General features: G+C 46.7%; 1 protein-coding gene across 1 annotated transcript; it reads left to right on the forward strand.

The window, feature by feature from the left end:
• The first annotated feature begins 177 nt into the window (after positions 1-177).
• DNAJB11 (DnaJ heat shock protein family (Hsp40) member B11) lies at positions 178-11,264 on the forward strand. The gene is made up of 10 exons (XM_015871092.2): positions 178-321; positions 442-598; positions 3,955-4,052; positions 4,401-4,533; positions 4,672-4,814; positions 5,156-5,238; positions 5,787-5,844; positions 6,394-6,505; positions 6,849-7,008; positions 10,868-11,264. The coding sequence occupies exons 1-10, from the start codon at positions 254-256 to the stop codon at positions 10,930-10,932; spliced, it is 1,077 nt and encodes a 358-aa protein (XP_015726578.1). The 5' UTR covers positions 178-253; the 3' UTR covers positions 10,933-11,264.
• Positions 11,265-12,477: the final 1,213 nt, after the last annotated feature.

Genomic DNA, 12,477 nt, shown 5'->3' on the forward strand with positions numbered 1-12,477 from the left:
AGCGACACGCCTTGCGATTGGTCGGCGTCTTCTCCTTCCGGCTCTCTGCGATGCGATTGGGCCGCGGCCGCGAGGCGGTGGTGAAGTGTGCGCAAGCGATTGGTTGTCAGCTCGATCCGCGCGGGGCCGGGCCGCTCCCCAATGGCTGGCGGCTATGGTTGGGTCGCGCTCTCATTGGCTGGCGGCTGCGGCCGGGCGCCGGCTTCGTGTGTGAGGGACGGGCTGCGGGCGGCGGGCTCCTGTCGGCCCGGCCATGGCCCCCGGCTGGCTCGGCCGAGTGTGTCTGCTCCTGCTCTGCCTCTGCGGGGAGGCCGCCGCCGGGTGAGTGCTCCCGGGGGGCTGTTCTTCCCTTATCCCCTCCCTCCTTCCTATAGGCCTGCGGCTCCACAGCGCACGGCCCGGCCCAGCTGACGGGGCCTTCTCTCTTGTCTCGCCCCTCAGGAGGGATTTCTATAAGATCCTGGGGGTGTCCCGAGGCGCCTCCGTGAAGGACATCAAGAAGGCGTACCGCAAACTGGCGCTGCAGCTGCACCCCGACAGGAACCCCGACGACCCGCGGGCACAGGAGAAGTTCCAGGACCTGGGGGCTGCCTATGAGGTGGGGATGGGCTGTGGGCGGGGAAGGGGGCTCAGGAGGGAACCGAGTGGTACAACGGGCTGGACCAGGCGTTGAGGCACCGTCCTGTGGCTGTCAGGGCAATGTGCAGGTCCAGAACGGCTGTCACAGAATCACAGAATGAGCCGGGTTGGAAGGGACCTCAAGGATCATGTAGTTCCAACCCCCCTGCCTGGCAGGGCCACCAAACATACACCTTTACTAGATCAGGTTGCCCAGGGCCCCGTCCAACCTGGTCTTGAACACCTCCAAGGACGGGGCATCCACAACCTCCCTGGGCAGCCTGTTCCAGGGCCTAACCACTCTCCTAGTGAAGAACTTCCCCCTAACATCCAACCTAAATCTTCCCTCTTTTAACTTAAAACCATTTCCCCGTGTCCTGCTATTGTCAGCCCTTTCCAAGAGTTTACTCCCCTCCTGGGAGTAAGTTCCCTTCAGGTACTGAAAGGCTGCAATGAGGTCAAGACTCAGGGACGAATTCCCACATAAATGATTCCCTATGGGGCGCTGCTGTCATCCCTTCTCACCTGTTAAACGCTGTGTTGAATTTCAGGTGTGATGCCTGATAACAAAGCAGAGAGGCTGCCAGGCTGACCTGGGAAGTCCGCTTGTTTGAGGGCAATAAAGGGCAGCAGTTCACCTTGCTGGGGGAGTGTGCGGAGCTCGAGCTGTTTGATCTTATTAATAGTTGTTTGAGTACAAAAAGGGAATGCATCAGCTGTGAGTGTTGGCACAGGAACTCATTTGTTTGTATGTGTAGAGCGTGACTGTAAGTTTTGGCTGGTAGGAAGTGAAAGGCTGTTGGTCGCCTTCTAGTAAACATGTTGAAGGGTGAAAAGTCATTGCTGAAGCCCCGTATGCTTAATGAATTCTGTTATATCTATCCTAAGGCATAGCATTTAAGTAATAATTCATATTTCTAGCATCACACACTGCATAAATCACACATAAACTGTTTTATTACCCAACATTTGTAAGTCAAAGTCTGCTTTTCCCTCTGCTGTGGATGGTGGGCTGTGTTTCCTTCATGTCCTCTGTCCTTTAGCTTCCCATCTCAGAATCATAGAGGTTAAAAGGGACCTTGGGTCCCATCTAGTTAACAGACCTGCTAGAGTAGGTTCCCTATAGTAGATTGCACAAGAAAGCATCCAGGTGGGTTCTGAACGCCTCTAGAGAAGGAAGGAGACTGCACAACCAATGTGAGCAGCTTGTTCCAGTGCTCTGTCACCCTCAACAGCATAGAGATTGATTATTCCTTGTGATTGTATGGAGCTTTGTGTTTCAGTTTTTGCCCATTGCCCCTTGTCCTGTCACTGCACACCACTGATAAGAACCTGGCCCCTTCTGCTGGTTTCTTCCTGCTTCTCCTCATAGAACAGAGGAAAGCTCCTGAGGAAGAGCTGTCAGTTTAGGTAGGAGGTTTGTGCTAGCTTTGAGGAGCCAGGCCATAGGACAATCTGTATCCCATTGTTATCTTTAGGAGTAAAAGGGATTATCTTCCTACCTGGGCTGATGCTGTAGCTGAACCTGTGGCCATAGGTTCCTGCTGCTGTCCCTGCTGCTGCTTCCTTCTTCTGGCATGTAAATATAAAATGACTGAGGAAGTGAGGTGAGAAGCAGCTTGAATGTTTTCAGAAGAAAGACATTAACTTTTTTGTGTGCGTCATACAGTTCCTTTTAGTTCAGACTTCTATTCTTAAATAAGTTAACTTAGTCTCACAACAAAGTTGGTGAGTGTAAATAATTCTTTGGTGGGAGATGCGGAATTTACCGTCTTTGATTTGAAGGCTGATTCATGCTTCAAAGCTGTGGGCTTGGTGTAGTTTATGTGAGCTGGGGCCTTGTTGTACTTGACAGCGCTTAATGCACAGGGAGCGTTTATGTGTTCTCGGGGTTCCAGTTTATGTCTTACCACAGAAGCAGTTGAAAGGGTCTTTCCTACAGCAAAATATTAGGGAAGAAGCAGCTGTAAAATCATAAAACAGTATAGGACGTAGTGGCAGAGGCAGCAAAAATTGAGTGGTGACAATTTACCTTCCTTTCCCTTGCCAAGGTGCTACTAAAATACAGAGCCTGATTTCTTCAGCATAAAACCTGGAGTTCTTTTGCTAAGAGGCTTCTTCACGTAGCACCTGTTAGTGTCAGGGTGGTTTGGGGGCTGGAGTTCATCTTGGTTTTGGTTTTCAGCTTATCTGCTGAATTGCATTGCTTTTGAGGCAACCTAACATGGGCAAGAACTCTATACAGTATTTGGAGTGCTGTGTTCTTGAACCTCCAGAAGCCTGCTAAGGAAGCAAAGTGAATGGAAAAGCAAATATTTTGTATTCTTTATTCCTTTCTTTCTTGTAACATTGTTAGTAGTCTATTAATGGACTGTGGAACTTAACCCAGTTTTCTCAGGTGGGTGTTGTGTTGCATATCTTAGGCGGCACAGGGAGAGCTGAGCTCTTAACCTTTAGTCCTGGAAAGGTGAAGCCAGTACTTCAAGTCACTGTTTTGTTTTTCTTCTAACCTCTCTTGCTGCTGGCATTTATCATTACCTACAATTGGAGGCTGCCTTTCATCATTAAACCAGCTTTTCTCCAGCTGTTTCCATTCCTCTCTGAAATCTAACCTGGCAACTTCAGCCTTCCAAAAAATAGCCAGTGGGCCAGGAAAGGGAAGGAAGGCAAAATCTGGCTGGAAATCTGTGGAGTGGAGAATAAAAGCAAAGATAATACCTAGGAATTAAAACTGAAGCTTTGTGACCTTGAGTGCTGTCTATTGGGATGCACTGTTCTACCTCAGGACTGAGATTGCTCCTGAATTTTGCTGCCCATAGGAACTGAGTCAGTGTTGAAGTTGGTGTGGAGTTATTGTACTCAGCAGGTTCAGCTTGGTAGGCAAACTTGCTGTCATTGCTAATAATTATGAACTATGTGTCAGATAAATGAATTCCACGTGCTTAAAGAACTGAGAAACCAGGGCTCTATTACATGTTACGTGATTTTCTTCTTTTCACAGAGGAGCAGTTCCTGCTTTGTAAGACATGATTTTGAGTTATTATCCCCTTCTGAGTCTCTCTCAACTCATTCAGAGTAAACTCAATATATTTTTAATATCCTCTGTGTTGCATCTGCCATTTTAATATATTAATTCTAACTTTTATGAGGTTAAACAACACAAGAAATGTTTAATTTCCAAGCACAGCAGGCAAGTTCTAGCCAATGCTTCTGTGCTGTAATGCACTTCTACTTGCCCCCCATCTAAGAGCTCTGAAAAGGCTCCTCTTTGAGCTTTGTGTAAGCATCCAGGTGCCCTGTGGGTGAACACCTTGTCCTTCTGTGTCCTCTTGCCAGGTGCTGTCAGATGAGGAGAAGAGGAAACAGTACGATGCGTATGGCGAGGAGGGGTTGAAGGATGGGCACCAGAGTTCCCATGGAGACATCTTCTCACAGTAAGGAGGTTTTACCTGTTTGAGTTATTTCACAGTCAGAGCTTTAATTCTGTGATGCTTGTGCGTGAATTTGATGCGGGTCAATTCAGTGTTAAGACCTCGCACCTAGTCAGGAGGCAGTGACAGTTAAGGATATGAAGAAATGCACACATATTCCACATGTTGTTCTTGTGTGTCTTGTCTTGGTCCCATCTCCAAGATCAGTGAATTGAAACCAGCGTTGTCTTCCCACATAAACAGCTTGGTTTTCCTAAGCAAAGAAATCTCAGGCACCCGTTGGTCCTGCCTTAGGTGGCTGGCTTCTTGGCCAGAATTCCTTCCAGAACTAACTGGTGTGTTTCTCTCCAGCTTTTTTGGGGACTTTGGATTCATGTTTGGAGGTAGCCCTCGCCAACAGGACAGGAACATCCCTCGGGGCAGCGACATCATTGTGGACCTGGAGGTTACACTGGAGGAGGTGTATTCAGGAAACTTCGTAGAAGTAAGTTTGCTGGCCTGTTGGTCTCTCCAATGTTACCAAGTTTCAGATGACTGGATTGGCTGCTGTATTCAGATTGTGTGATCAAGACCTGGGGTGCTGGCGTGTGTGCTGGTGTCAGCTTCTTCCTCTTGGTTGCAGGTTGTCAGGAACAAGCCAGTGGCAAGACAGGCACCTGGCAAACGGAAATGCAATTGCCGGCAGGAGATGAGGACCACACAGCTGGGCCCTGGGCGTTTCCAGATGACTCAAGAAGTTGTTTGCGATGAATGTCCCAATGTCAAGTGAGTTGTGCTCTTCAGTGCTATATGCTGTTAATTCAAAAACCTGCCACTAGAGGGAGAAGAGTGTCTGTACAACCAGGAATATCTGGGGAATATCAAAGCACTTAACACGGGTTTCTCGTTTCCAAGAAGACAGTCTTAATTATTAAAGTAGAAATGAGTAGATCTATTAGACGAAGAACTTACTCAATTTGTAAATAAGTGAGAAGGGCAGCATTTGGCTTCCAGCTCTAAGTGTAAGCAAGGAATGTGTCATTTGTAGGGGTGTTCTCATTTTCCAGTAACAAAGCAAATGCTACCACCTAATGCTGAAAACTGTGCTTGCATATTCCCCCTTGCAGGCTTGTGAATGAAGAGCGAACGCTAGAAGTGGAAATAGAGCCAGGTGTGAGGGACGGTATGGAATATCCCTTCATTGGTGAGGGTATGTATACGGGCAGTGCCCAGCTTATGACTTGCTTCTTTTCTCTAATACAAGGCTGATCTTTATGGCAGTGTGAAAGTGTCCCAGCTCTGCTTTAGGTAAATGTTCAGGACACGTTATGTGAAGTTCTGCATCCAGAGTGTGCTGCTCAAATCCAGTAGCCTGGTCTTTGCAAGTCTGGGTAACACTCTTGAGATTCTCTCCTTTTGTTAAGAAATATTAAAGAACATTTGCCCCATACTCCAGTATGTGAAGGAATCCCTCCTATAGAAGGAGGTTATGTCCTTTATTTATTAAAGGATGGTTCTCATTACTGCGCGGGCAGGTCTTCAGAACAGCAGAGAGGGGTGAATTTGAAGTAGCACTCTGAAAATCCTAAACTGTTTAGTAAAAGAAATACATGTCAGCAGGGTTTTAGTCACAAGAGAAACAACTGGTTGGTTTTTTTTTCCCTTTGACATATGAGCTGCAAATCTCTATTGTATTTAATATGCTGCTTGTCTCTTTAGCTGTTTCTGGCCGGATAAACAGCTCTTCTTCCTTCACAGGGGAACCCCATGTGGATGGGGAGCCAGGTGATTTGCGTTTCCGAATAAAGGTTCTCAAGTAAGTGACTGGCCTTGTTAGACCACTCTTTCTAGTTACTATCAAGGAACTTGCAAACAGTTTTCTGGCTAGTGTTGCCTGCTTGGCTTGTGTCTAGTTTATCCTTCAGTACAATCAGGGCTCAGGTATTCGGGACGGTGCAGGATGTTCAATCCTGAGGATTCTAGAGATTCACTGCTGTCACGATGCTGCAGTGGTATTCTACTTCTGTTTCCCTTGAATTCTGGCATAGATTAGTCCCTGCCTGAATCATGTGATATCTCCTTTTTCCATAAACATACTATTTCCCTATTGTAAGAAAATGTGCTGCAAGGAAAGACTGGATGAGTCACAATTTGACACTCCTTACCACTCACTGCTCTGGAAATAGAAAGGCTATAAGTAGGATGCTTTGCACACAGGAAAACAAAGCTAAGTTTCATTCATTCTTGACTTCCTCTCTGGTTTATGTGAAGTCTCCAATCTCTTTTCACAAATGGATGGGAGGAAGCTGGAGAATCTCCTTTTCCATGGGAAAAGGAGGAAAGCTACAATCTCTTATTTCCGCAGGCACCCAGTCTTTGAAAGAAGAGGAGATGACTTATACACAAACGTGACAATCTCGCTGGTCGAGGCACTTACAGGCTTTGAAATGGATATAGCCCACTTGGATGGGCACAAGGTGAGGAAAAGATTTGCTTTCTTGCTCTAAATAAGTAAAATCTACCTGCTGGCCTTTTCTGGTTGGCTTTGCTAGAGACCTCCAGACCAATTTATCCAGAGTCAAAACAGGCTTGGTACAAGGAGTGAATGATGAGGATCAAGGTTCCAGCCCATCAGAGTAGCAACTGCATGTGTTGTCTTCAGTATCCTGGCAGTAATGCTGTCTGTTCCCTTGAATATCGTGGGCTTTGGCAAGGAATCAGTGTCAGTTGAAGCTTTCCAGTGGGCTGCGGAGGACATTCAAGGGACTGGGATGTATGCATAGAACAAAAGTAATGTTCTCAAATTTCTTTTGTCTCCAGGTTCATGTGGCTCGGGATAAAATTACTAAACCTGGGGCCAAACTGTGGAAGAAAGGAGAAGGTCTTCCAAATTTCGATAACAACAATATCAAAGGCTCACTAATAATAACATTTGATGTGGAGTTCCCCAAAGAGCAGTTGACCAGCGAACAGCGAGAAGGTGGGTGTTACAAAGCTCTGTTGTGGCTTTGGGCTGCACAGATCTCTCACAGAAGCTGGTAAGAAGTTGGTGTAATGGCACTGCCGGCCTGTAGTGATCAGGAAAGACTTTCATTACCACTTACCCCTTGAATAGCATAATATGGTTGGCCAAGTGCCCTGTGAATAACTATCATTTTCTTTTGAAGGCTGCAAGCTTGGCTGCTGCATTTCTAGGGAACAGGATTAGGTGAAGATGTTGCACTTGGTTGTTTCACTTGGCACAGTTAGCAGTGCTGTGTTTTGTAGCTGGCCATATGTCTGAACTGAGGGACTTACTGGGCTTAGCCCCTATCTGATTGGCCTTTCCTGGAATAAGATCACAAGATTTCTACTTGGATACTCCAGATTTGTGAAAATCCTTCTACAGTCAAGGGTGAGCAGTGTTGTACAGCAGTGGGTGGGGTCTGTGCCTCTGTACATCTCCCTCTACCATAAGTGCTTTGTGCATGTGTAGGAAGGAAGTGCGCAGTGAAGACACATGCACCTGTTTTGTAGGTGAGATCAGCATCAGTGCCAAAAAGGAATCTCTTGAGTGAAAAGTGTAGAACTCCTGATGCTGTCAGGAGGCTAAATACTATACTCCTAGCTGGAAATTGATCTCTGCTTTGTCAGCTTTTGCAGTGGGTTCTCCTGATCTGCTCAAGGCATCAGAGTAGGTGTCAAGGAGCCCCATCCTCTGCTGTGGGGCAAAGAAGTTCCTGCACATACCAGTGCAGCTCTCCTACAGAAAAAAAAATCCTGCTTCCCAGCTTCTTTCTGCTGGTCAGAAGAAGGTAGGATCACCCTGAATGTGCTGTTTTAGTTGATTCTGGAAGCTGTCCTGCTAGGGGGAAGCAAATGTGTAGCTTTCCTGTGCTCCTGAAGTGTGTAGAGGGCAGCCAAGCCCTGTGTGGTCTCTTTTCAGCACTTCCTGCTGTGTTGACATTGCTGTGTGAGCTACTACTTGGAGATACAGCTCTGGGTTGACCAGTCATCTGCAGTATATCCTCTTGCAGCCTTTCTACAGCTATCCAGGCTGGGGTGTCTGTGTCTGTATCAGTTCAAGGCCTTTTCCTTCCACACTGTGCTGCTCTTCTCAATGCTGCACATGGCAGCAGCGCCTCTCAGTTGGAACTGAGATTTTTTTTCAGTCTGCTGCTCTCAGTTTGAGAGAAGACTGTGGGCTAGAAGCAATGACAGAGTCCTGTGTGACTGTCAGAACTGCTAGCAAGCATGCCTAGGAGGTGGTGGTACAGACATGAGCATGTTCAAGCACAGGGCCTTTGGGTGTTTCATACTTTGCTGAAGCAATCCCACCCTTCCTAGGGGAAGGTGACTGGGTAAGCAGTCAGATGCATTCTTGTGTGCTAGAGTATCTCCAAACATGTAGGGATTTATGGAGTTTTATGAGGGAATAGGTCTGTTCATGGTGTGTGACAGCAGTTCAGTGCGTACACTCAGAGGAAGAGTGTAGGCCTCGGCATTCAAAACATCCCTTTTTCTTATTGTTGGCACTGTTCCTAATTTCTTATCTCAAAACCATATGGATGGCTCCTGGGGCAGGCAGAAGACACTGAGAACATGATGCTGATGCTCTGGAATCAGAGAAACAACAGGCTCTTCTCTGTCTGGGTGGTATCAGGGAATTTATTGCATGTTGATCAGAAGTGACTATATCTCTTGTCCGTAATCCATTACTGCTGGGGTTTGTTTATTCTCCGTGTTTTAGCCTCAGTGCTCAGTGAGCAGGAGCAGGCAGCAGCGCCCAAGTTGTGCTGTGACCTGTCACCAGCTCGTGATGTCAGGAAGAACTTTAAGCTGGCTCCGTTAAATATCTAAGAGCACATTAGAACCAAATATCAAGATTCCTGGCTGTCAGAACCAAGCCTTCAACACTGGGGATAAATACTAACATTTCCTGTGAGCTAATGAGGTTATCTTTCAGGCCAGCATGCAGATGCTTAAGGGCTAGCCAGCAGGAAACAAGGTACAAAAGTAGTACTAATGCCATGCTTTTCAGGGTTACTGGAACTCACCTTTCTTCAGTTATGTCCTTCCTTTCGAGAGGCTGCATTGCCAGAAGGCACATCTACTCACACATTAGCCAGGAAGTGGCTGCCAGCCTCCTACTTCCAGTTCTTTCCAGGACTGTTTTCCAGTATTCTGATGGGGCTAAAGGCACAGTAGTCCCGGTAGTCAGAATTGTTTAAGATAGACAAGCAGGGCAAAGGTTGCGGGGAGACACATAATCTCTTAAACTAGTTTTTTCTGAATGACTTGCATGCCCGAAAGTTAGGGGGGTTGTTCTGTGGTAAGTCAGTTGATTTTAATAACTGGTTGTGCTTCTCCCTTCATACGTGCCTTGCTTAAAGCTGATAACTACTGAGGTATTTTCTAGGCAGCCTAATCTGATCTGTTCTACAAATGTCAGCATCCAGCCCAGGACTTTTCACCAGGACTCTGGCCTCAGTCCAGCAGGCTGATCTGAGGCAGGACAAATCCTGTCATGTTGAGCTGCAAGCCAGCTGCCAGTGCTTGTTATTGTGAAGCTGATGCTGTTTTGGAGATACCCAGTAGCAGAATTTAGTTGGGTTTAAAGCAACTTAGTGGGGTTTTATTATTGCTGTTCTTATAATTTGGAAGTTACCCATGATGTGAGGAGTTCAATCTCACAATCTCAGATCCTGCCTGTGTGATCCTTTCTGGTGCTGATCAGAGCAGGGCTATCCCATGACCAGGGCTGGGAGTCCTGGCTGCTGTTGAAGAGGGAGTCCCCGTTGATTCTACCTCAGGAAAAAGTGCATCATGTAGATTCTTGACAGCCTGCTTCTTTTGTTCAGGCTTGACCCTTAAGTAGCAGTAAAGACCTGCTAGTCTTTTTCTGGCCATGCTGACCCCACTAGATTAGCTGCTATGGTTTCAGTGCTGACTCGCCTTCCTGTTCTCTTATCCAGCTCTGGTAAAACCTGAGTGCTGACAGGACATCAGGTCATCAATTCTTTGAAATGTTTTATGAATGGCTTTCCAGAAGTGGGGAGGATGGCACTGAATCCAACCTAGTGATGCTCCTTTAGACCCCTTTGTAACACAGTGGCTTTCAAAACATATAAATGCAGGCTTTCAGTAGGGTACTATCAAGTCTGCAGATGCAAGAAACAAGCTTACTCTCTAGGGACTAATTCTAGCAGTCAGTAATATTCCCAGGTACTACTTCTGAGCGTGAAAACCTCTCTTCTGTAGTTATTCATGTGAGTTTCTTTAGCTGACAAGTTCAGGAGGAACTTGGGAAGCTTTCCCAAACTCAGTGCTAGAGGATTTTTGTAGGGCTGTAAAGGGAGCTGAGTAGATGAGTTGAGCTACTGGAATTCAACTCTGGCAATGCTCATAAAGCTGCTTCTTGATGCAGTTGTACTTAAGATGACAAACGTGTTCTCGACTTCAATAGCAAAGCAGCTCTGGGACTCAGCCTTAGCCGTCTGCAGAGCTGTGAGGATCTCGAGGTGGTGTGCTGCTCTGAAATTGTAGTGAGGGAGATTTTCTCCCTTTTTCTCCCTGGAGGCATTGACTTATTGTTTGGTCCTATTTAGTCTTATTTCTGCTGGCAGGAATGCTGAAGGAGCAGAGTAAAGCTGCTGTGCCCCTGAATTTGGGGAGATTTTCTTTGTTGTTTAAATGATGTTTCTGGTGTCTGTTTTTTTTTCCTGTTATTCAGAAATGTGTGATCAAGCTTGAGGCTAGTGCCATAGGGCCCCTATGTCTGATCTGTAAATGGAATGAACAGCAACTGCAGTCTTCCTCCTGTTTGTGCTGTATTGGTAATGCTTTCATTTCTTTTGCAGGTCTCAAACAGCTGTTGAAACAAGGATCTGTGCAGAAGGTGTACAACGGATTGCAGGGATATTGATGGTGGTGAGGGGGGAAAAAAGGACTTTAATCAAAAGTCATCTCTGTTTGCAGTTCTTCCTCCTGCCCGCTGTAGAATGGAAAACAGGGAGGGTGGGGTGGTTGTTAAGGTATATATAATTTCTTTTTGGTGGAATTGTTCAGATGAGTTGGGAGGGGGGGAAGACTACCCTTTTCAGGACACAATGGGTGCTGCTTTTCATGTTCCATGTCCCGGAACAACAAGAATTCCTTGTGCAGACAGAAAAGTGGGAAAAGGAGTTTTAAATTCCACACAGATTGGAATTCCTGGTTTTTAAATATATTTTGATGTGACTTTTCTCGACCATCTCAGCATATTTTCATAGCTTCTCCTGTTTTGTCCTCCATGTTGATCTCTGGGTTTTTCTTCTTTTGGTTTGATTTAAATCCCAGATCTTCTTCCCCTTTCCCTCTGAGTCCAGAGTGTGGTGTTGCTTTGGAGTGAGTGCTTCTTGGGCAGGCATGCAGGTGTTGTTGGGGGTGGGCTGGCAGGAGGGTCTTTGCAGAACATGTTAGGCCCATGTGTGGCTGGGAAAGCAAGGGAAGGAGTTTCTGAAAGCTCCTGTGCACTCTCCTTACTACAAAGTAGGTCTGTTATCCCAAAAGTCAATGCTCAGTTTTAAATTCAGAGTTGCAGCAGCTTAGCTGAGACTCTTTGGACTTTCAGCGTGAGATTATGGGGAAAATAATGGCAGTGACTCTTCATGATCTTATTCTTCCTAGTCCCTGAATGTAACCAACAGTTGTCTGGCAAAGTTTACTTCCCTCCTGCGCTCCGTCCTCTGTGAGGATGGGGAAGGTAACAGTGCAGAAATAAAGATGTTTGAGTTGGAATGGCAATAAAACTCCCTGCTTATGTATTTCAGCAGCCCTTACTCTGGTAGAGCTGCAGGTCATTGGACTTGTGATCGTCTTGCTGTGAGCTGTCACAGAGGGTGAATCTACTGCTGCTAAAACCAGCAAAAGCTCCATAGTTGTTTTAATTGAACCAAGGGCCCAGCAACTCATCAGGGAGAGACCTGTGCTGCACTGATGTCCATCATGGAGGCGCTGCTCCTTTAAGCATCCTTGTCAGAAATGCTTGTCTCTGCATGTTATTTGCAAGAACTTTGGGAGTGGTAGCTAAGAAGGTTCCCAGAGGTGCCTGCGTCAGTCAGCCTCGTGCTGCTTTGCTGTGACAGGGATGCAGGCAGGGAGAGAGATGAGTCAGTTGGTGGTGTAGGATGCTGCTCTGCATCTTCATCCCGTGCTCCTTAGGGCTGCAAAGTGGGATGGCTGCTGCTGCTTTATTCTTCCTTCCCTGAGCTGGGAAGTGAATAAGATCTGCTTGTGAACTGGGAAGTGCTTTCTAGGGGAGCGGCAGCAGGAAACTGGAAGTTGCTTTTGTTGTTAAGGGCTTTCCTTTGCTTTCAAGTTAAAGCAGCACAGATCTGAGTTAGGAGGAGAGCTGTGGCATTGTGCTGCAATGGTCCAGCCGTGTCCCACCCAGCAGCAGCAGGAGCTGACGCAGTGGAAGCAGCAGCAC

Source organism: Coturnix japonica, chromosome 9 (genome assembly GCF_001577835.2).
Source record: "Coturnix japonica isolate 7356 chromosome 9, Coturnix japonica 2.1, whole genome shotgun sequence".
Lineage (NCBI taxonomy): Eukaryota > Metazoa > Chordata > Aves > Galliformes > Phasianidae > Coturnix > Coturnix japonica.

What these genes read in the sequence shown, in the direction of transcription:
- DNAJB11 (XM_015871092.2), top strand. Translation starts at nt 254, where the DNA reads ATGGCCCCCGGCTGGCTCGGCCGAGTGTGTCTGCTCCTGCTCTGCCTC. An exon ending in TGCGGGGAGGCCGCCGCCGG is followed by an intron (nt 322 to 441) that starts GTGAGTGCTCCC and finishes CTCGCCCCTCAG; the next exon opens with GAGGGATTTCTATAAGATCC. An exon ending in CATGGAGACATCTTCTCACA is followed by an intron (nt 4,053 to 4,400) that starts GTAAGGAGGTTT and finishes GTTTCTCTCCAG; the next exon opens with CTTTTTTGGGGACTTTGGAT.